Here is a 25,361-nt window from a genome sequence, read left to right as displayed (position 1 = left end):
TACTAGACTGGCCTTTGAAGAAATGATTAAGGGAGTGCCACAGCTGGAAGCAAAAGGGAGATAATTATTATCATGAAAACTTGTGAAAGTATAAAACTCACTAGTAGAGGTAAATTTATAATCAAACTCAGACTACTCTAGTAGTGTAATGGTGCTATATAAATTCTTTCAGACCTCTGGAATGAAGGTTAAGAGTCAAAATGGCCAAAAATAACCACAGCTACAATTAGTTGTTAAGGAATGTATGACATCTAAATATACAAATTAAGGCAACAAAAATTTAATTTTGGGAAGAGAGTACACATCTAGAATATTTTTATTCAACTAACTAACTTGTTATCACCTTGAAATAGTGTAAGTACAGGATTCTTTATGTTAGCCCATGATAACCACAAAGAAAGAAATTGCAGCAGATACACAAATGAGAAAGAGAAAGGAATCAAAGCTTAGCACCACAGAAAACCATCAAAGCCCAAAGCTAAACAAGAAGAGAGAAAGAAGAAAACAAAGGATCTACAAAACAACCAGAAAACAACTAACAAAATGACATGAGTAAGTCCTTACCTATCAATAATTACCTTGAATATAAGTGGATTATTAATAAATTCTCAAATTAAAATATGTAGATAACAATATCCAACCATATGCTGCCTAAAATTAGACTCACTTCTCCTATAAGAATACACATAGACTGGAAGTGAAGGGATGGAAAAAGATATTCCATGTAAATAGAAAACAGAAATGAGCAGGAGTAGCTACACTTAGGTAAGATAGATTCTAAGTTGAAAACTGTAAAAAGAGAAGAAGAAGAAGAAGAAGGTCATTATATAATAATAAAGGTATTGATTCAGTGTGAGGATATAACAATTATAAATAAATATGCACACAACACCACTTGAGGACCCAAATATCTAAAGCAAATATTAGATCTGAAGGGAAAGATATACTGTGATGTAATAATAGTAGAAGAATTCAATACTACACTTTCAGTAATGGAAGAATGTTCATATAAACAGAATATCAACAAAGAAACAACAGATTCAAGCTGTACTCTAGACCAGATGGACCTAACAAACATTCACAGAACATTCTAGCTGATAGGAAGTGAAAGATCAAGAGACTGAAAACTATAAAACATTGATGAAAGATGTTGAAGAGAACACAAATAAATGGAAAGATATGGCTTTTTCATGGATTGGGAGAATTAATATTGTTAAAATATCTGTGCTACCCAGAGCAGCCTGCAGATTTAATGTAATTCCTGTTAGTGTATCAATGTCATTCTTCACAGAAATAGAAAAAAATATATAAAATTTATATGGACCCACAAATGACTCTGAATAGCCAAAGCAATTTTTAGGCAAAACAAACAAACAAACAAAAAACTGGAGACATTATACTACCTAACTTCCAAATATGCTACAGAGCTAGCCAAAACAGCATAAAAACAGACGCATGAATGGAACAGAATAGAGAACCCAGAAATAAATCTATGCATCTACAGCCAGCTGACTTTAAACAAAGATGCCAAGAACACACATTAGGGAAAGGAAAAATTGGCTGTCCACATACAGGAGAATGAAACTGGACCCTGATCTTTCTCCATATACAAAATTCAACTCAAAATGGATTAGACTTAAATGTAAGACCTGAAACTATGAACTACTAGAAGAATACATGGAAAATGCTTCATGACATTGGTCTGGGCAAAGATTTTTTTCATAAAACTGTAAAAGCACAGGCAGCAAAAGCCAAAATAGACAAATGGGATTACATCGAACTAAAAAGTTTCTGCACAGCAAAGGAAACAATCAACAGAGTAAAGAGACAACCTATAGAATGGGAGAAAATATTTGTAAACTATGCATCTGACAAGGAATTCATATCCAGAATACATAAAATACTGAACGTAATAGCAACAAAACAAATGATATGGTTAAAAAATGGACAAAAGGTTGTAATAGACTTTTCTCAAAGGAAGACATACAGATGCCAAAAAGTATACTAAAAGTTGCTCAGCATCACTAATTAGGGAAATATAAGTCAAAACTATAATAAGATGTCACCTCAGTACAGTTATAATGGCAATTATCAAAAGAGACAAAAGATAAGTGTTGGTGAGGATGTGGAGCAAAGGGAACCCTTATACACTGTTGGTAGGAATGTAAATTAGTACAGGCATTATGAAAAACAGTATGAATGTTAATCAGTTAAAAATAGCACTATATAATCCAGCAATCCCACTACTGGGCATATATATATCTGAAGGAAATGAATTCAGTATGTCAAAGAGATATTTACATTCCCATGTTTATTGTAGCACTATTCATGATAACCAAGATAACAGGATCAACCTGAGTGTCCAGCAATGGACGAATGGTTAAAGAAAATGTGTTACATATACATACTAGAATACTAATCAGCCATAAAAAAAATAATGAAATCTTGTCATTGTAACAATATGGAGAACTTTATGTTAAGTGAAATAAGCCAGATACTGAAAGACAAATACCACATGTTCTCGTTCAGATGTGGAATCTAAAAAAGTTGATCTCATATAAGTGGTGACTAGAATAGCAGTTGCCAGAGACTTGGGAGAACAGAAGGAGGGGAAGACGGGGAGAGAATTGTCAGTGGATATAAAGTGACAGGTTAGAAAGGAAGAGTAAGTTCTGGGGTTCTACTACACAGTAGTGTAACTGTAGTCAACAATAAGGTATTTTTTAATATATATCAAAATATCTAGAAGAAAACATTTTATGTTCCCACCACAAAGAAATGATAAATGTTTGAGGTGATGTGCATGCTAATTAATGTGATTTGATCATTATACAATGTGTGTATTTATCAAAAAATCAAATTGTACCCATAAATATGTACAATTGTTATGTGTCATTTAAAGATAAAAAGTAAAATAAAAGTGAGTAATATTATAGTTAAATATGGCAGTCTAGTCACATTTGGAGAATCACATCTAAGAGATTAATTTTTTTCCTTTTCATCATAACACATACTATGGCAAACACATGCTATGGCAAACTTTTGAAAAGAGCCATGTAGTAAATATTTTAGCTTTTGTGAGCCATATGCTCTTTGTTGCAGCTACTCAACTCTGCCTTTGTAGCCTCAAAGCAGCCATACATGATACATGAATGAATGCAGCTATGTTCCAATAAAACTATTTATGGACACAGAAGTTTGAATTTCGTATAATTTTGATGTGTCATGAAATATCTTTTATGTGATTGTTTTCAACTATTTAAAAGGTAAAAACTATTCTTAGTTTACAGGGTATACAAAATTAGGCAAAAGGCTATATTTTTGTTGATTCCAGACATGATGTACGTACATGCCCATGATATCTCTAAGTTTATCTTTAAGGAAAAGTGGTTAGGTTTTTGTGTTTGTTTGTTTACCCCATGGTGCTGATATTTGTTTTTAATTGGTTTAGAAGGTAAGATAATTTCTGAAATTTTAATTTTATATACGGACTGAAAGTTGTAGGTGAACTACTCATATAAAAATTTGAAAAAGCACAGACTATAATAAAAACCCGGGGTACATTTCTGATAGTCTAGTTCTGAAAAAATCTAAAAGCCTATTTTAGCATCACTCTCAAACTTGCTACCACTAGTTTTCCCCACTGCCACCAGTGCCTTGTATCAGATGAGGAAATCCTAACTCTGAAGCTCTCCTCTGTGTACGTAGTTGTTGTTTCTCCCAGAACACAGGTTTACTCTTATACTCTTGTACAGATTTTTCCTTCCTGCCTGTAGAATATTCTTTATTAACTATATCTATTAATACTTATGCTGCACTTACTATGTGCCACACTCTATTTAAGCATTTTACACATTAATTTATTTAATCTTACCAACAACCCTATGAGGTAGGTATTACTATTATCCCTGTCTTACAGATTAGGAAACTAAATCAGAGAAATTGAGTGATTTGCCAAAGATCATACAGAGCTACTAAGTGGGAGAGCCCAGGTTTAATTGAGTCTGTACTGTTAATCACACTACACTTCCTTTTTAATGAAACTGACACAAAGTAACACTTTGTAAATGCTTGTTGAGTGAGTAAATCATATCAATATTCTAACTTAATCTGTATGGTTATTCTTTAATGGCCCAAGAAGCAGAAAATTCTTCAGCATAAACTATATTTTAGCAAAACTTTAATACAGAATTTAGTGACAGATATAGAACTGACATTTGAAATTGGCAAATTATTTTCATGGTATTTCAGGGGAAAATGCATTCTTTTTTTAAAGTATATAATTAGTCATAATTATATTAATCATATTATTAATTATATATTATATGAATCTCATTTTGACTCACTGATGATTATTTTATTCTCTGAGGAGCTTAGGGGGATATCTAGTTTATAAAAAAATCATAAGTATGACATTAAATAAAATTCTGGGGACAGAAGCATATTTTCTGTAATTCCACCATTCTAAACATTTTTTCAATTTGTTCACTTTCCCTGAGTTTTCAGATATATATCAATTTTTACTTATATTCTTAGAGCATATCAGTTTGCTATTTTAATAATTTAAGAGTTATGTAGTTTACTCACTCATCCTTCCCTTTTGTTGAACTTAAGTTTTTTTGATATTATAGATAATCAGATTTTTTGTATTATAGATAAAAATATAAGAGCAAACATATTTTCTTTTCTGATGTTATAGATAGTACAGTAGTGAAAATCTTCTATTAAATTATTTCTTTATGGTCGATTTCCATTGATGAAATTTTGAAGGAAAGAGGTTTTTATGGCTCTTGACAAATTGCCCTATATATTTCAAAAGTATCTTTATCTACTTTAAAGAACAAAGTATAAAATATAACAATTTCACCAATAATCTCAGCAACATAGGATGATTTTTGTTTTATTTTGTCAATTTAGTACCTTAAAAATCAGTATTTATACTTTAGAATTACCTTAAGTACTGTAACCACAATGTGAACCTCTAAATGACTGCTCTTACAGGAAGAGCAATCTGCTGTGCTAATAGGGGGTTCAGGTTAATTTGTTTGACTAGTACACAAAGCAACAATGATTTATAGAAACTTGCCAATTTTACTTTTTGCAAGAAGTCATCCAGCTAAGTATTTATGTTTTGACAGAGACAAAAAATAATTCATATACTTGTTTGTGGCCCTGTATCTAGAAACTATGAATTTAATAAAATTAGTATGTTAGTGGTTGATATTCTCTTGGTAACAGTTCTTCCATTTCTGAAATCTTAAAGTAGAATTTAAAAGCTTGTAGAGATTTTAATAAGTACTATTTATAAAAAGAAGATGGTTTTATTTCAAAGGTAACTGTTTCCAAAATTATGTTATTTGTTAAGCTATTCAGGTATCTCTTGCTTATACTGCCTCTGGTTTATTCATATTACTTTTCTTGCTACTGAATTTCATTCTGAACTTTCCCACGTTCTCCTCTTTTAGACCTATGCCTTCATGATCTAAATTGCTTCTCTGGAACATCATTAAAACATTATAGATTGTTCAAACTAACCAAATGATAGGTTTCCCAATATTATTCATCCTAATCTATATTTTTCCATCCCTAAAATGCTTTCACTTTTGGTCTGTACATAAACTGAGTATCTTAGTGATGGTTCACTGATTGTTCTATTACTTTTACTTGACTGCCTATCATATATTTGATGTCAGCTTATATAATTTAGATTTTGTTTTTCTAGATGGCAGGGATGTTCATGTAAAATGTTGTCTACAGTAAATGATTTTGAAAATTATGAAATGTTCTCTCATAGATGAGCTTTGAAATCATACTTACAACAATGTGAAACTCTAGATAGTCCATTTAATTTAATTCCACATGGCAAAGACTACATTAAAGATTTTAGATTTCTTTTATTAAACAATGCCGAATTGCTACATAATTCAATTCTCTTATTTGTATTGATACTAGAGAGCACCTAAAATAATGGAGTGATATGATTTGCTATTGTATCCTTATAAATCTCATGCATCCCAATGAATCTGCATTTTAAGACTATAACAAATGGAAATCCCAAAGCATAATTTTTGTGGAATTTGTATAGTTTGGATAGGTCTACCAAACTCTTTGTCTTTATCTCATTGAGTTATCATTTTGATGCTTAATATTTGTTTTGTTGTGCAAAGCACAGGTAGAGAAAAGCTGTGTTGCCGTAGACATGACAACTTCATCATAGTAGCTTTTGTTATGACTATCAGGCTTTAATTGGTTACAAAAAGTACCCTAATTCCTCTAAAGTTATGAATGTTGGTGAAATTTTCAGTTTATAAAGGCAGTTAAGCAAGTTTCTACTTCTGAAATGAAGAAGGTTTCCTGAGATCCTTTTTCCCTTACATAATTGAAATGACTTAAAAATTCATGGATTCTCCCTCTGCCTTTATTTCCAACTGTGGCTTGTGAGTCAGTCTTTTAAATGAGGATCTCAGATATTAGAGGGCTAATGATAAATAACTCAAATTCTCAAATCATTAAGGAAAACATTAAAGTGTAGGCAGTGTGCAAAGAAATCATAAGGGTATCCAGAAATATTTGTCACTACATTAGTGGTCAAAAAATGACAAATTTAGAGAAGGATGCCATTTTATTTCTTTGCATGGTACTAATATAATCCCTTTTAATAAACTTAAGACAACCATTATTACGTTTATTATTAATAATTATAAAACCCTTTTATAGAATCTTTCAATAACTGTAATAATTATTATAATTTATATTAAAATGAAAACCTGTCATTATTGTAGATTTTCTTTTATGTGTATTTGATTTTAGTTGCATACCAACAGTCCTCAAATTGATTTCAGGACCCCTTACATTCTTAATTATTAAGAACTCCAAAGAGCTTTTATTTATATGGATTTTTTGTATTTACCACATCAGATAAAGTTTATAATTTTTTGATATTTATTTATCTTAAAAATAATAATAGAAATTCTTTTAATGTTAATGTAAACAACCTATTTTTAAGTAACTTTATTTCTTAAACCCCCAAAATAGTGAGACAGTTGATCTGTTTTACTTTTGCATATCACTTTAAAGTCTACTATAATAGACTATGGCTGGATTCTCAGATCTACTTCTACATTTAGTCTTTTCTGACATGTTGTTTTAATTGAAGTCTGTGAAGAAAATCTAGCCTTACACAGATAGACTTCTCAAATAATGATAAATATTTTTTGATATTACACCAAAACTTGACAAGTGATAGTTTCTTAAAGAGTAGTTATAGCGTGAAATCTGAATCCATATCAGTAAAATTTTTATACTTTGTTTCATGAAAATCCATTGATTTTTCTGTACTCTCAATGAATGTTGACACATTTCATTATATAGTATAAAAACAAATTGTTATTATCACCACGATTCTTATTAGGAAAGTCTTTAAGTATTAAGAAACTATCAAGCTCAATATGACAGATACTATAATAGTTTTCCAAAATTCTGATTTTTACCTAAAAGCCTAGATTTTATCACTGTAAGCAAATAATGTCAGTTGTTTTTCTTAAAACGACAGATTTAATGCATTTTAGAGAAAATGTCTGTCAGTTATCCAAGCCTAAATAGTGATAGTTTGTCATTCTTTTAAGGAAAAATAATAGCAGCTAGTTCACTTGATTTGCTCAAATGATTGCACAAATGCTTTTCTAGATACAGCCGTCTAACTGTGCATACAGAAGTGCTTTAGCATACTTCTCATTTTGTCAACACAATATTAAAAAGACATATCAAGGGTCAAGATTTAAAATTAGTCATTTTATTGCTTCATCAAGGACATTCAAAATTGAAGGGGGGGGACCTCTTTAATGTGTGGCAATGAATATTACAGCGACTGGTCAGGTGCTACTACTTTGATTAATGCTGAGATGCCAAGATATTTTATCCACCTGCTATTACTTTTGCTCAGATATTAATGCAATGAAAAGGCAAGTAATGTCTTAATATCATAATAAAAATGGTTTTGCCTTCACAGACCTTTTGAAAGGGTGCTGGGAAACCCTAGGGGTCCACAGGCCACACTCTGAACATTGCTATTTACATTACACAGCAATTTAGAAGAGCTATGCAAAAGGAAATGTTTTTGGACTTAACATTTTTGATACCTAAAAGGATATGAATTAGATCCAGTTGATATAACAATTTAATTTAGCCTAACAAAAATTATATAGACAAAACATTTAACATAAAATTATATTAAAATCCTAACATTTTGTTCAAATAACTATACTATGTGAATCCACTCTACCAAAACTGTATTATTATTTTAAATTGGTCTTTAAAGGAATAGGAACTTGTCTAACTATATTTTGTTCCTTTATTTTTTTCCCTACCCCAAATCTCTATCTGTACTAATGAGGGAATATTGATTGGGATTGGTCACTAGGAAACATGGTTTGAAGATGGCTAGCCTAATTCCAGTTGGTCCTCTTAAAATTGACAAAGTTACAAATCTGAACCTTTAGACACTGGAATATCATCATCATCATGCTAGTAAAATAATAGGTACATTCTGAGAATATACTTTGTATTGAGCACTGTACTAAACAATTTGTATATTGTGTCATATAATCTGCACAATAATCTTATGAGGTAGATTTTACTGAAGAGAAAAACCAAAGATTAAAAAGTTCAGTCTTCATAAATACCAAGTAATAGAGCTGGGATTTGAACACGGATATCTGCCTTCAAAACTTGAGCTGTCACCCAGCATGCTTTTTTATACATTCCATATATATTCCATTCATTATCATAATGATTTCTTATTATGCTACCCTCTTATTTCACCTTTCAGCTCAAAAAGGACCCTGAAGAAAACTTGACTAAGCATTAGTTTTCGATTTTTGTCAAAAAGTAGTTTCGGGGATTGGCCTCCCTACCCAGACCCACCCATCTGTGGAGTTACGTGGTTTCAGAGAGTGTGGGGAGGATGGGGCCTTGTAGTGAGATCCTTGATAATGTCCTTACATTCTCGCCTGCCACCCAATGGTGATAGGGTAAGTCAAGCAATATTATTAGAAGTCTCAACTTTGTGCAAACTTGAGTAGTGCTGCTCAAAGTATGACCTATGAATGGTCCCTGTCTGCTAACTGGTCTCGACTAAGTAAATACACAAATCAAGAGTAAGAGTGTAGAAACTTTAATGCCATTTCATGTTGCCAAAACATTTACATGCACATGCACAGTTTTGTGTGTGTGTGTTTGTCTTACAAAAGCATAGATTTGCAACAAATTAAAAATTAGAGAAAAAAAAGTTCCTGTCCACAGAGTTTGAAAAACAGTGTTTGAGGCTAACATCATGTGATTTAGACAAGTACTTCTGATTTATCTCCTGATATTTTAAATTTTATATATTTTTATATAATTTTCTCAGCCCTTATATTGAAGTCAGATTTTTTCTTTTTTTATTCTTTTACACAACCAGAAAGAAGATATTAAGTCAAATTTTTGAAACCATTGTCCTAGTAGAAAGAATTTGTTCATATATTTTTAGTGTGCTTCACAAGTTTGTTTTTCACTCTAACCATTTATGCACATGTACATATTCTACTTGACATGCTATCAGCAAAATAAATTTAAACTTTTAAATTTTATTTTTTGTGAAAATAATTTGATATAAAATATGAGATTATATATTTCCCTTAGACTATTCAGTTTAGATATTAATAATTTACATTTGAAATTTGAACTAAGAATCTTGGGAATTTGATATGGGGTCTCGTAAAAATCATTATTTATTCATTCTTTAGTAAATCTGAATGTCTTTGAACTTTATGCTATGCACTGGGATTGGAGTGATAAAGTTTAGGTGTTAGTTACTAGGTAGCTTTCAAGAGCTAAGATATAATTTTACTCACCAAATAAATAGTTATTAAGTGTTACCTCTAAAATAGAAGTATATATTTTCATTTCAAAAAATATTATTGACAATTTGGTAAGATTAGTAATGCAAACAATTAATAATATAGACAATGGCATATTGTCTATTTAGAACTTAAATCACCATTTTAAAATATGTAGAGGTAGTGAATAACATGGTAGAAGTACTAATTATGCAGGGAGAGTATCAGAACAGCACAACAGTTAGATTTCCAACAGCTTTAGGCAGCATTTCCCAAATCTGACCACGCACTAGAATCGCCTGAGATGCTGGGCCTCATGCTCCAGCATTTCCAATGCATTAAGTCTGCTGAGGCAGTGATAAGTTGCAGGTTTAGTGGTATTTAAAGTGTGTCTTTAACACACACTTTGCCTAGTTAGAGTTTAGCAGCACAGAGGTAAAATAAATAGAGGGAAAGTAGATAAACCCTAATGGTTCAGCGTGGTAAATGCAGAGTAGAGGTATGCAGAAGTTGCCCCCAACTCTGAATGGATGTTTCAGGAAAGGTTTTTTCTGAGGAGATAATGATTGCATTGAGTTTTGAAGGGAAAACAGGAATTAGCCAAACAGAAAATGAGGGGAAGTATATCTCAGTCAGTGAACAACTTGTCCAAATGCTATTGTGATGATTAAAGCCATAGATGATAAAGGCCAGAACTAAAGTAATTGTGGAGCTGAAAAGGAGACAGATTCTAGACTAATAGACTAAACAGGATATGTTTACAATATTGGGAGTCCTTTTCATCCATTACTATGTACTGCCTTACTTCTTGTGCCACAGCCCCAAGAAACTAAAAGGCCACTCATTCCTGACTTGAGGTCTTTACAGTGGCTATTCCTGCTGCCTGGAGTGGACTTCTTCTCCCCAAATCCAAGCTCTTTGAGTGGCTGGCTCCTGTTCACCTGGTCCAAGCTCATCTACCATCACTTTTGGGGCCTGTCCTAACTGCTGTCTTAACGCGACCCCTCTGGTCAGCCACTCTTGCTTGTTTTATTTTCTTCATAGGTCTTATTACAATGTATTAATTGTCTACCTATACTAGACATGTTATTCCTAGGAACACAGGTGCTCAAAAATAATTGAGTGAATGAATAGGTTAAGCAAATGAGTTATACAAATGGCTTTTTGGATGGAGGTGGCTATTTAAGTAAAGAGGGCATCATATGAAAACACAGCTTCAGCCAAACTTATTGCCAAGGCAGACCTGGAGAGGTTAATCATTGACAAAAAGTATATACACTGTATGAAGTGTCTGGCCTCGTGAAAAATCTAATCAAATCATAAAACTTCCAAACTGACATCTCCCTAATCTGGATGTGTTCCAAAAGAGGGTCTTGGTTAATGTACAATATCATTAAAAGGGATTCTACTAAAATTCTTCTTAAAGTAATAGAATAAAAGTTATATTACCTGTAGACCTTCCTATAACATTAAAAAGGCTTCTCTTTATTTAAAAAAAGAAAATTAAATATTCTCCACCTCCATAATTTGTGTATTACCTAGAAGTAATCTAGATCCCTAGAACTTTTAATAAAATTGCAAACACCAACAAAAATTTTGAATCTTTATAGTTGTTGCTTTGTAAGGCTAAAATATTTAACTTCATTCTATCATTGTATTTTGGACTAATTTCTCCTTGTAAAATATTCATTAATATCTACTGTTTAAGTTTTAGGGCATTGAAATGAAAAAACTACAACCTATAGGGGCTAATAGGTTGGATGGTTCTTGCTTGGCAGTGAGACAGACAATTGTAAAGAAATAGCCCATAAAATAGCAAAATAAAAAATATATTTAAAAATACAGCATTTATTGCTGGATTTGTCAAGGTTTTATTCTTATGAAAAAGAAAATTACTTTGGTGATGGATCAATTGGCATTGCTTTCAAATTGTTTCTTTTTTTTAATTGATTTTTTTTTTCTCCTTAGTTCAGAAAAAAGAAGTACAGTCAGCTTAAAAAGTCATAGAACAAAAAATTATTTGCCTTCCAAGAAAACCAACCAAATTACCATAGTGTTAAGACTGTATACATGGGTCACCTACCTAGTTTGATCTCCATGGTTGCTTTTTGGACATTTTATTCTGTAATGTAACTCAACTGTTTCCTCTCTGTTGATGGTTCTGACATTAATAACACTGTCTTTTTTTTAAAAAATGGTTATATATAAAAACACACTTATCAACTGTTCTTGAAATACTATGTATGGAATACCTGGCCCAGGTCTCCCACACTATAAAAATTTAACAAGTATTAATAGTTTCCTGTTGATTTCCTCATCCCTCTTCCTGGTATTTTTTATTCAGTTGTATATTGTATTCCAAGGTGTAGAAGAGAGAGAATACATTCTATTTATTCATTATATGTGATAAAAAGTGGAAGAAAATTAAAGATACTTTCCTGACCTCAATCAGAATAATCAAAGTGTGCTGACATTTTGAAATGATGAATGTATGAGTATGGTTCTATTCATAATAAAATGTTAAGCTCTGTCCTGCAATTTAGCTAAATCTAAATGATAGTAAGCTAGAAAATGGTTAGTGTAACACATATTTATATTCATTCATTCACTCATTTGAAAAAAGATTTAATTAGTACATACTATGTGGGAGGTACTGTTCCAGGTACTGTTTTATATACAGCAATGAACAAAATGTACAAAACCCCTGCCCTCATGGAGCATACATTTTGATGACAAAAACAATAAGCAAAATAAATAAATTCTTAGTGATAAATACTATGGAAAAAAATAAAGCAAGAAAGCTCAGATAAGGTGTAGTTTTGCAAAAATATTATATACATAAACACATATATACATATTGTATATATTTTAAGTATGTAAAATGTTTAAGTATTATAAAAAATTTAGTTATTTGCCATATCATATTATTTATATTTACTTATAAATTTCATACCTGTTAAATTTTAGGGAAGTTTATTCTTGTTTTAGATAAAAGTAAATATGTTCAGCAGTTCCATGTTTTTTTCCCACATACGATTAAGGGAAATTTTCACAATGGCTGATAAGGACGAGTTGGTGATACTGGCACTAATAACAGTTAACTCTTACTAAGGGTGTACTGTGGGCCAGGCACTATGCAATTTAAGAATTGTCTGAGATTAGATGCTTATTACTTTATCTCCATTTTATATATGTGGAAACAATGCATAGAGAAGTTAAGCACCTTATCCAAGATCACACAGAAAGTAAAGCCACAGCTAAGATTTAATTGCAGGTGATTTAGCTCCAGAACTAGCACTTTTAATCATAAGATATTATTACATACTGCTTTTAGAAGATATGAACACTTAAAAAATTGGGTAAATGGAAAAGAAGGAGGTAACATCATGAATAATGAGTGAGGAGGAAGATAGACTTACTGGCCTTAGAATAAGCATTAAAAAACAATCTAAGAGAAATTATAATTGAAAAAACTTAAAGAAATCATATAGAGAGTGTTTAAAATCATCTGTATGATGTACCATAAATAACTTCACCACCAACAAATGGAAAGACAAGTCAAAGATACAGAAATACACTCAGGACTGTAAATGAAAAAGAAATTGAGAATACAGTTTTTAAAAATTAGGTAAATCATTTAGATTTAATAATGATTAATAGTGAAAGAAAGTAGGAAATTAGATTAACAGAATTGTAGGACTAATTAGAGTTGTCAGGCTGACAGCTGATAAGTGACAGTATGGGAGCTGTGTGAAGAGTGTATCAGCCAAGATTCCAGCAGAAGATAAAACCCTACAGGAAATGATTTGAATGACTCTTTTCTCATTTCTCTCAAGGGTGATTTGTGGTTAGTACAATTCTTGATGCATCCTGGGAAGTTAATTCATTACATATAGTGGATGCCTCAAGGCATTAAGATTCTCTCTCCCCTATCTCTTATAGGGGATAAAAGAAAGTTTTAGGGACCAAGGGAAGGTATGAGAATTAAATGTGGTCAATGTTCATTTATATTACAGGTTAATTTTCTGAAATTCATCTGGGTCTTACCTAATCCAGTTAAAGATTCCACTTGGGACTATTCCATATATAATGTATAAAAGTGTTAGAATTTAAGATTCTGTTATTTCACTAAATAAAAAAAATTATGATGCAGCAAGAAAATAGCCTTCACTCTGCTATTTATAATCCCAACTATGTATTTTATTTCCAGGGAACCTTTTATTATTTTATCAGGAGGTTTGTCATATGATACTGTCGGAAGAAGACCTTGCTTAACAGTGATGCATGGGAAAAGTACTGCTGTGCTAGAAATGGACTATTCAATTGTTGATTTTCTAACACTATGTGAAACACCATACCCAAATGGTAAGTTTTGCAACTTTAAAACTCATTATCTATAGATACCTGATATTTGAAACAAAGACCTATATGTTGTCTAAGTAGTTTACTTATCCTACTGTGCTAGTTCTGGGGAAGAGATGCTTGTATTCATAACCTCGCAAATTTTATTTCAGAAGTTTTTAAATTAACTTTATTGTTTAGTATTATATGGTAGTAGTAAGTGCCTTTGAAGGATAAACAACAGTATCCATATTAAGAAACATTTTAAAATTCTGTAAAATAGTATATTAGAGTTCTCCAGAGAAGCAGAACCTGTAGGAGACAGAGATTGATTGATTATTTGATTGATTGATTTTAAGGAATTAGCTCACACAATTGTTGGGACTGGCAAGTCTGAAATATGTAAAGCAAGATAGCAGACTGGAAATTCAAGTAATAGTTGATGTTGTTGTCTTGAGTTTGAAATATGCATGTTGAAATCTCAAGCATGGTTTCTATGTTGCAATCTTGAGGCAGAATTACTTTTTCAATGGGAAACCTTACTCAGTGCCCTAAAGGCCTTCATCTGAGTGAATGCGGTCCACTCCTTCAGAGGATAATCCACTTAAAGTCTACTGATTTAAATGTTAATCAGGTCTAGAAAATACCTTCACAGCAACCTCTGCACAGGTGTTCAATCAAACAGCTTGGAGCAGCATAGCATAGACAAGTTGACATGCAGAATTAACCATCACAGCTAGCGTATATGATTCAAGAGGAATTTAAATCTGAATCTTTCTTACTTCCCTTCAAACTCATTGAGGTATAGAGATATAAGGCATTAACAGGCACATATAAAACATCCAAGAAAGATATTAAAGTATTATAATAATATTCTGTTGTGTTCCTATGCGATCAAATAATGATAATTTGTTTTCGTGATGTTAAATTTTGGTTTTGTTGTATATGTCCAGCTTGGAATGTCCAATACCATAGAAGTTACTGTGAGCTTCTTGTTTTACTCATTTTTACAAAGGTGAAATAATTTTGAATGGGTTATTAAATCAATTTATCTCATCTAAAATATACTAACTTTAAATTACATGCATGAAGTATGATAGGATCAGAATGTTAAGTACTCGAAAAAAAATAAAATAAAACTAAGTAAGAAGTCTTTATTATCTAATTTGCTGTCTGCTTACATTTTTAATACTATAGTTCATGCCTTATTTTTCTATTTTAGATTTTCAAGAACCATATGCTGTGGTTGTTCTTCTAGAAAAGGATTTAGTACTTATAGACCTTGCACAAAATGGGTAAGAAAATATTGGTGAGCAATTCTATCAGTATATAGTTGAAAAAAGATCCCTTTAGCATAGGATTGGCTATTTCATTTCTTTGTAAACCCTATTTTTATGTCCATAACCTTGACCTCTTTTTAGAGCTCCCGGCCCGCATTTCTAATTATCTCTCGAATTTCTCTATAATGTTGAATCTCATAGAATTTACATTTTTAAGTGAAAATTTGCTATATTTCTGAAATTTTATGTGATTCAACCTGACACTTGGAATCTTGGGGCCAGGAAATCAGCATGTCCAAAATTAATCACCTCATGATTTACAAATAAGATCTTTTAGTTTCTCTACCTCTGTTCACCCTTACAATGTGTGGTGCATACCATTGTCAGATCAGTTTTACATGCAGCACCAATTTTGTTACTGTCCTCTTTAAACCTTGGTTTGCTATTATTTTTTGATTTAAAAACACCTTCTCAGCCTGCTACCCCAAACAGTAAAATTCAGGGTCTTTTCCAACCTGATCTCTCACTATTTTCTCACAGGCTTATTCCTTGGGAACACTGAACCATGTGTTCAGCAGACTTCACACTTCCATGTCTTCTGTTATATAATTCCCAATAGCTACAACACTACACTTATTTTGCTGCCATTAAAAATCCACATAACTTTCAAACTCAGCTTTCTTTTCTTTTTTAAGCCTCTCCTATCCTCTCTTTACCAGATACATCAATCAGATCTGTAAATCCCTAACATAGTTTCTTCATGACTTTTCATGATATTTGCCATATTCTGCTTTTGCTATCATAGATGATAACATGTTCACTTATAAATTCTTTGAATTGTAAGCACATTGCAGTATTTGTGTCTCCTGAGAAATAATCATTAAGCATGATTTTAATTGCGTTTATCCATTCAGTATTTCAGTGTTTCTCAGTCAAGAGTGATTTGCGCCCCCCCCCCCCCGGGATATTTGGCAATGTCTGTAGAGACATTTTGGGGGGGGCTGAGGGTATTGCTGCTGGTATCTAGTGGGTAGAAGACAGAAATGTTGCAAAACATCCACAGTGCACGGGACAGTCCCCCACATTAAGGAGTTTTCTGGTCCAAAATGTGGATGGTACTGAGATTGGGAAACCCTGAAGTAGGTGAATGGTATTATTTACTTGATCTTTAAGCAATCCTAAATACACCGCATCTTAGCACCAGCTACTTACAATAATCTATTGTGAGGTTTTTTTTTTCTTTTCTAAAATAACAAGACCATTTGAAAATATTACTTCTGTCTAACAGTCCTAGAATAACTTACTCTTAATATGATTTTCTTTTATTTTTTTCCCCTTAGGCAAGTTTTTCAAATAATTGAGACTTTTTACATGTGATCTGTACTGAGATATATTTAAGTCAAAGAACATACTATGCAAGTAACCTGGGACTAGGCATTTTATTGAGCAAAAAGTGTCAATTAAATGTATAGTAATAATGGAATCATTGAACTAAGGAAATACCTGTGTTATAAAGAGAAAAGACTTGCTTGCCATTTTATTAATGCATGTTGTTTATGTTTTATCTTCTGGTTGGGGAAGGGGATAGTAATAGTTAGGTTCATTTTGCTGTCTATAAAGGACTTTTCTCCTCTATTTTTGAAACTTATTTTTAGCAGTAGACTGATCTCATTTTTGCAGATTAGCCAGCCACTTTGTACTTTTTAGATTTTTTAGCCAGTTTCTTGTTTCTGGAAGTTTTTAAGTGGCTGTCTGTTCTCATTGTAAGAACTTTAAAACCAGAAAAGATATACTATTGTATATTTTGATCAGATTCTACTTTAATTTCATGATATTTAAAAGCAATTTTTGCGTTATTTAATAAAATAATTTTATATCTAGAAAATATTTATGGTGAAGTTTTATTTTAAGTTATTACTAAAACAAGAGAATATTCTGGATTAAATATTGGACTACATATCATACTGATGGAGAGATAAGAATTGAAACTTCGTATTAGCCCTGCTGATATAAGGATGATGTATCCATTATTGATAACGGTTATGAGAACAGTTTAAAGTCTGTTTTTACTACTTACTAGCTGGCAGGCCTTTAGACACATTATTCTCTCCAAGCCTTTGTTCTTCAGTACAATGCCTTCATCATAAGTTTAGCATAAGAAGTAAATGAGATAAATATATTTATTTAAAGCACTTAGTCTTTGTACGGCACATTATATATAGTTGCAACTACAGCCTTCTGTTTACTTTTCTAATGGCACATCTTTTATTATAAAAGACCTCAGTTGTGGGTTTTTTGTCCATTTACATAAATTAAATCAATTTAATGTGTATGGTAGAATATAGATTTTTAAGTTTTCATTTTTGTATTAATCCTAAGTTACAATTCACTAAATTAATGAATATTTTCCTTTTTCCTGTTGTTAAAGATATCCTATATTTGAAAATCCCTATCCTTTGAGTATACATGAATCCCCTGTTACATGTTGTGAATACTTTGCTGATTGTCCTGTGGACCTTATTCCTGCACTTTATTCAGTTGGAGCTAGACAGAAACGTCAAGGTTACAGCAAAAAGGTATTGAACATGAGCTTCAGTGTTTAGTGTTATATTGTACTATTTTGTATTTATTACCTTGGAGTGTTTGATAATATTGATACCTTGTCTATAGAAAATGCATAGAAAATCATTTTTTGGAAGCAAAATATGTTGTTCACTGTTTTGTTATGTTGCTCAATCTTCTAAATCCATCAGTTTTTAGGATTTATTTGTAGGTTGAATTTATATTATATATGAATGTATACAGTATGCTTGCAAGTTGCTTTATACAGTGATCTTTTTTTATAGGAGTGGCCCATCAATGGAGGTAATTGGGGCTTGGGTGCTCAAAGTTACCCAGAAATAATTATTACAGGGTAAGTAAAAGTCTGTTTTCACCACATAAATCAATAATAGCTAAATATAATTGATTAAGACTACATGAATTTTAATTTACTAGACAGGTAGAGCTTTACTTTATGTTGTAATAAATAAGTTACAGTCAAGAACCTACCAATTTACCCTGATATTTTACCTTTTTACTCATTTCGTGGACTATCTCTTTAAATAACAATATACATTTAAATAAGGAAAGAATGTAATTTTCTTTTATTCATTACATTTTAACTTACTTGCTTTTCATAGGCATGCTGATGGGTCCGTTAAGTTCTGGGATGCTTCTGCAAGTAAGTGTTTTGAATGTTTATTATTTGTTATATGTTACATAGTAATTTCTTTTATATATCCTGTTTTATTATAATAGCACAACCCACATTTAATTTGAAATTTAGAGGCTATAAATTTAATACTTGATTTATCAAGTATATGAGTTTAGAATTTTTAATAGAGTAAAAATAGTCTCAAGGATATTGGTAAATCAAGAATAATTCTCAACACAAGTTTTCACATTTTTTTCTTCAAGATAGGAGAAGCAGGAATATATTTCAATCAACAGAAATTTCTAGAATAATTTTAATGGCTGACTTTAAACTTACATCTCAAAAGTTCCTGTTGTCTGTGCAAAATATATCTGGAGGTTACATAGTAGCAAAAAGGGAAAGAATGCCTTTAATGATTAATGTTTGCAAAACATACATGGCAGGTATTCAGTGGGAATCCAGTTAACTCAGGATATGTTATGTTTTGTCATGTAGGAGTATTTAATAATATTGGTACTGTACTTTTTCTAGAAAAATATAGAAAATTATTTTAGGAAGCAATATATGTCCTTTATTATTTTCATTGTATTTATACTTTTTTCCCCTAAAAATCTTTTTGTTACTCATTTTATTCAGGTTATATAAATCTATGATGGTGGTTATTTTTTAATGAATACAATGAGTACATCTTTTTTTGGTCAGTGAGAACAATGAATAAAGTATCTAAATGTAGAATAGACTACTGTAATGTAGACAGATAAATGAAAATATGGTTTAGATAAATATAGGATATTTTTTGTAGATAGTATGACTGATTAAAAATTACCTTATATTTGATCTCTTTTGTATTAAAATGTCTAACATATTACCTTTTTTCCAGTAACTCTACAAGTATTATATAAATTAAAAACATCTAAAGTATTTGAAAAGTCAAAAAATAAAGATGACAGGCCAAACACAGACATTGTAGATGAAGATCCGTATGCCATTCAGATCATCTCCTGGTGTCCAGAAAGTAGAATGCTGTGCATAGCTGGAGTTTCAGCTCATGTCATTATTTATCGATTCAGCAAACAGGAAGTGATTACAGAAGTCATTCCGGTAATAGTCTCTCAGTTATTTTCAGTGTCAGGTGTCTGACATTTTAAAATTTGTGGCTTGTTTAGAAGACTATTGGCAGCCAGAATTTTTTAAAACACCTCAGTATATACATTGCCATCTCTCTCTTGTGAAAACTAGCATATTTTTTGCATGTCTGTTTACTGAATTTTTAAATCCTTAAGTACATTGTATGTTTCATTTAAGAAAAGTGAACATGAATATGAAATGTACTCTAATTTGATATTAACAGAAGTGGCATAAATTCTGGAATCATGCATGTGTGCACGTGTACTCCCGCACATACATATGTGCATTTTTAAAAAGCTGAGCCAGAAACATTTTTTTCCCTGCGAAATCCTTATCTATAGAAATCTTGCTAAATTTTTACCTTTAAAAATATTCTTTCCACTGAGGTTTGTGTGTATGTGAAATTGTAATGAAATGAATAGTAATTATTAGAAGTAAGTAAACTGCCTTACTGTTATAACAGATGCTTGAAGTTCGATTGTTATACGAGATAAACGATGTGGAATCTCCAGAGGGTGAGCAGCCACCACCTTTGCCAACACCCGTGGGAGGTTCTAATCCTCAGCCTGTTCCTCCTCAGTCTCATCCATCTACCAGTAGCAGTTCATCTGATGGGCTTCGTGATAACGTACCTTGCTTAAAGTAAGTTACAAAAAAAATTACAGAGTTGTTTTGGATATTTTCTTTTAATTTAGATAAATTGTAGGTATTAGCAAAGCTACAGTAACATTGTGCTATGATGGAGCAAATCAGCATAAGAGTGGCTCTTCCTTTGTTTTGCTGTGGTTAATACCACTCATTTTTCTATGACATCAAGAAGAATATTATTACATTTTTTTATTTTATCCTTAGAATACTACAGTTTAATCTCTAAACATTCTAGTAAAGCAGCATGGATCTTTCGTGCATATATCACTCAATCTTCTAAATCCATTAAGTCTGGATTTATGTGTAGATTGGATTTATTTGTAGATTGCTTTCTACCACTATTAAAATTCTGGTCTTTTTCAGTCTTAAAGACTCAATCATTTCATAATCATTTTCTTATCTTTTTCTGAATTTTTTCTAGCTCCATAGTATCGTTATTTAAAAGCTTTTATTAGAGCATTTCAAATTTAAATATAGGGATTAATCTTGCTTTTATACAGGGATAAATTGGATAATGTTTTCTTTTTTCTGTCCAGTTTATATTATTAAGTGGTTAATTTTTTTAAGATACAGGCAGAAAAATGAGTAAAGAGTTAAAATCATTGAAGAATTACATGAAGACTGTGTGATTAAAAGTATTATATTTCTGGAGAAGTCAATCAGGATAATGACTGAAACGTGGTTCTGAAAGAGGTCAAAGAGATTCAGTAGAACATTGGGGGCAAAAGCCAAACTGTAGTAGGTTTGAGGTAGGGAAAGTGGTAAGTAAGAGAGAGAATTTGCATTTATTAAAAGACCCAGGCTTTGCCTTATTTTGCTTTAGATCTGCTCAAATCTGTTCTATTGGTAGATAATTTAACAGTTGACATGAAGAATGTCTGTGATCAAAAATGCATTCGCACCAAAGATAAGGCAAATAGATATTTTTATATCACACTTATTTAAAAGGTACAGAGTTTTAAAACATTCTTTACATGTGTCCAAAAATTTAGGGTTGTGTATTTTAAGCCAGTGGTTCTCAACTGGAGTAATTTTTCTCCCCCAGGGACATTTGACAATATCTAGAGAGAGTAGTAGTAATCACATCACGGGGTAGGGGGATGCTAATTACATTTAGTGGGTAGAGACCAGAGATGATGCTAAATACTCTACAATGTGCAGGACAGTACCCACAACAATGAATTACCCAGCTCAAGATGTCAGTAGTGCCAAGGGTAAGAAACTCTAATCTAAGCAACATAAGCATTGAGGTTAAGCAGCTACATCTCTCAGGATGTAGCTCTTTTCTTCTCTCTCTCCCTCTTCCTCTCTCTCTCTCTCTCTTTCTACCTCCCTCCCTCCTATACTAACACACACATCTCCTTTTAGCTACCGTTTAGCACATGTTTAGCTAGAATGAGACTTGGGAATACAGAATTATACATTTTTCCCTCTTTGATACTGATTTGGTACTACTTTACTTTAAATTTGAACTTGTTAAGTTTCCATGAATGCCCTTTCTTCTGATTTAAATGTGTTTTTCCAAGCTATTTGTTAAATTTAATCTTTGTAAACATATAAAGTACAGTTTGTCTTTTGAACATATTTTGTAACATATTTCTGTATTTCTTTAGCAGTTTTAATCAATTACTGAAGTGACATTTTAACAACATAATTCCATATAAATATACATTATTATCTTCAACAAAATTGGAATACTTTAATTTGTACTTTATAATTTCTTACGCCTCCAAATGTTTCTGGGCTTGTGGCCAGAGATCCAGTAGTGTAAAACATTAAATTATTTTCCTACCTGAAGAGTTAAGTATCATCACTGCATTGCTTTCTCTGGATGGGATAGGTCAGAGGAAATAATACTATTAGGAGCAGCAGTACTATTTGGACCAGAGTGACAAGACCTCTTACCTTGGCATTCTAGGTTAAAGTTAAAGGCAGACCTAATAGGTGAGACCTTGTCCTCTGCTAATCAGCCTCCAGCTCATTCATTCATTCAGTAAATAATTGAGTACTTCCTTTGCCCCAGAGTATTAAAAGTAGCTGCAAGGTTAGTGCCTTCCTGAAACTTAAAGCCCTGTCCATTCTTACTCCATAATGTGTTTCAAATGTGCATTTTTCTTGTTTCACATCAGAATCACAGGAACTTCCTAATTGGCCTCCTTATTCTACTTCATCTTACATGATGTCTACCAAATCAACCTTCCCCAAATATTTCTTATAAACTTTCATTGGTTTTAATTCTTTAATAATGAAAATATTACTTTTGTATAATTTGAACATCCACACACTACTTTCATAGGCACTCACAATTTCCTCGTACTATATAGTTATATAGTAACGTTCCTACTTTTCAGATGAAAAGATAACTGGTAAGTGATAGAGCCAGGACTTACACTCCAGCTTTCTCAGAGCCCAGAATTCTTTCTTCTGTCATCAAACCTTTGTGGCCAGGCCTTAAAGACCTTCTAAAGTCTGGCCCAGGCCTATCTTGTTATACTGTTTTCTCACTTTTTCTATATATACCTTCTACTGTGACCACACTTATTAATCCTTGAATATGGGTTTTCTTCTGCTTGTCGTGAGAATATGTTTTGCAAGAGCAGTATTTTTTTTCAGCAATTTTTGGGGAAAGAGCCTGTACAATCAAAGATACTGTCACCTCAAAGTCAAAGTAGATTTGTTTTCCAAGAAAAGTAGTCACGCAAAAAATAAACTGTTAACATTTGTAACTCATTCTTTAACTTGTATGTTTGGGGCCTGTTTTCATTTAGTGAAACCACGTTTTTATTATAAGTTTTCAATCTGCTTTTCTAACTTACACTTTTTACTAACTTGATTTTTTTCCTTCTTTTTAATTTATAGGCTGCTGCTGCTCCTCAGCTTTTACCCCGTCTCTCCCTGCGCGTCTTTCTTCCCTCCCTTTCCTTCCTCCCCACTTCTCACCTTCTCTCCTCCTCTGCCATCCTCTCCATTTTTATATGTGGAGTTTGCATATAATTTCTTATTTTTATTTAACTACCTGTTTAGTCTCTCTAACTTGATTAAATATTTCTTGATGATAAAATTCTGATTTTTATAGTTTTAAATATCTAGTATAATTTCATATAAAAAGTTATTATATAGGGCAATTTATATGTGACTTTATAATTACATAAGCTATTAAGATAATTTCAAAACGGGTTAAAAGGTAACATGTTTCTCTTTATTTCAGAGTTAAAAACTCACCGCTTAAGCAGTCTCCAGGTTATCAGACAGAACTAGTTATTCAGTTGGTGTGGGTGGGTGGAGAACCACCACAACAAATAACCAGCCTGGCAATCAATTCTTCCTATGGACTGTAAGTATAAATTTTATTTTTCTCATCCTTTCTTAGTATTCCATCTATCATTTTATTTTTAAAAATAGAAAGGATGATGTTTGTTATATCATCACCTAAAATAGTGGTGTATAACTTTAATTTCAAACCAAATTCAGTATGTTTATTTGGAACATAATTTTGTCCTGAGTAACTTACTCTGGGTAGTGTACAGTGCCTTCCAATACAAAATATCTCAGGGACCAATGAATTATTTGAGATAAAGTTTTAAAGTCAATATATCCTCTTCTGGATATATACCCAGAAATAATTTTCTTATTAATATTCAGTATATTATGAATGAAGTGCAACAATATGAACCCAGAAGATACAGAATCAGTATGAAGGTGCAACGATATGAACCTAGAAGATTGTATTATAAATAGATTTTGTAAAGGTGGAACCCTAGCTGTATAGTTTGTTCTTTCTACTTCCAGAATTAACATGCATAAATTGTAAAAGCATAGCAATAGTTTAGCAACATATTCATCTATACTACAGGTATATTTGTTTTATTTATTAACTTATGCCTTCAAGTATATAGTGTTATTTATACACACTTTTTATTAAAATATGATAGACTTTTAAAGCATTTTGCTGTTATTTTGTTTCAAAAATCAACACAGCAGTTTAAGAAACTGCTTACTAACTGTTTAGTCCCCGAGCTATTTATCATGTATAGTTCACTCTCTCCTTCCTTGATGCTATCCTTGGGGTATCATTCATCGTTTTGCTTCCTGGTAGCTACCACCACCTTCTCTATCTCTTACATAGGTAGCCATCTGTGTTCATGGGTTCCACATCTACACATTCAGCCAACTGTGGATTGAAAATATTGGGGGAAAACAATAAAAAATAACAATACAACAATTAAAAAATATAAATTTTTAAAAATGTAGTGTAACAAACTGTTTACATAGCATTTACACTGTGTTAGTTATTATAAATAATCTAGAGATGATTTAAAGTATATGGGAGCATATTTGTAGATTTTATGTCAGGGACTTGAGTACCATAGATTTTGGTGTCTGTGGGGTGCTGGAACCAGTGCCCTGTGGATACTGATGGACAACTGTATATCAGACTAGCAGTAGTGATAGTCTTCTCTCATATCTTTTATTTCTGCCCCACAATGTAAGCACACAAGCCTCCTTGTAAACATTTTATTGCCCATAATCATAATGAAAACAAGCAGGAAATGAGGAAAAAAAGCAATAGGAAGTTTCAAAGGAAGTTGCAAATCAGTCACAGGCCTCATAATTGTAGTTTGGCCCTTTCTGTATATTTTTATAACTTGAATTAGTTACCAAGATTATATAATGTGAAGATGTATATTTAAAACTTCAACTGAAAAATCAGATTATTGGCACATGTCTGCATTCCTGTATGGCAGTAGTCAGCTGGAACTGAGTTGAAATTTTTTCTCTTTAGGTGCATCCTTACACTCTTCAGATCACCACAGTTCTTGCATGGCCTCTTTTACCTACCTACATAGCATCTCTATATATGTCAGTTTTCGACTCCTGGCTTTGGAGATCTTA

At 31.9% G+C, this 25,361-nt stretch overlaps 1 protein-coding gene across 3 annotated transcripts in view; it reads left to right on the top strand.

Annotated features, from left to right (window-relative positions):
- Positions 1-25,361, top strand: part of STXBP5 (syntaxin binding protein 5) — a 159,320-nt gene that overhangs the window by 80,049 nt on the left and 53,910 nt on the right. For all 3 annotated transcript variants that reach the window (XM_012752182.3, XM_012752184.3, XM_012752185.2), the window contains exons 10-17: positions 14,086-14,240; positions 15,439-15,511; positions 17,925-18,072; positions 18,343-18,410; positions 18,679-18,719; positions 19,573-19,793; positions 20,284-20,462; positions 23,677-23,802. In XM_012752182.3, coding sequence (XP_012607636.1) covers positions 14,086-14,240; positions 15,439-15,511; positions 17,925-18,072; positions 18,343-18,410; positions 18,679-18,719; positions 19,573-19,793; positions 20,284-20,462; positions 23,677-23,802 — 1,011 coding nt within the window. The remainder of the gene's footprint in view (positions 1-14,085; positions 14,241-15,438; positions 15,512-17,924; positions 18,073-18,342; positions 18,411-18,678; positions 18,720-19,572; positions 19,794-20,283; positions 20,463-23,676; positions 23,803-25,361) is intronic.

Source organism: Microcebus murinus, chromosome 5 (genome assembly GCF_040939455.1).
Source record: "Microcebus murinus isolate Inina chromosome 5, M.murinus_Inina_mat1.0, whole genome shotgun sequence".
NCBI lineage: Eukaryota > Metazoa > Chordata > Mammalia > Primates > Cheirogaleidae > Microcebus > Microcebus murinus.
The sequence above is the reverse complement of the archived record's forward strand: the minus strand, read 5'-3'. Positions and strand labels throughout refer to the sequence as shown.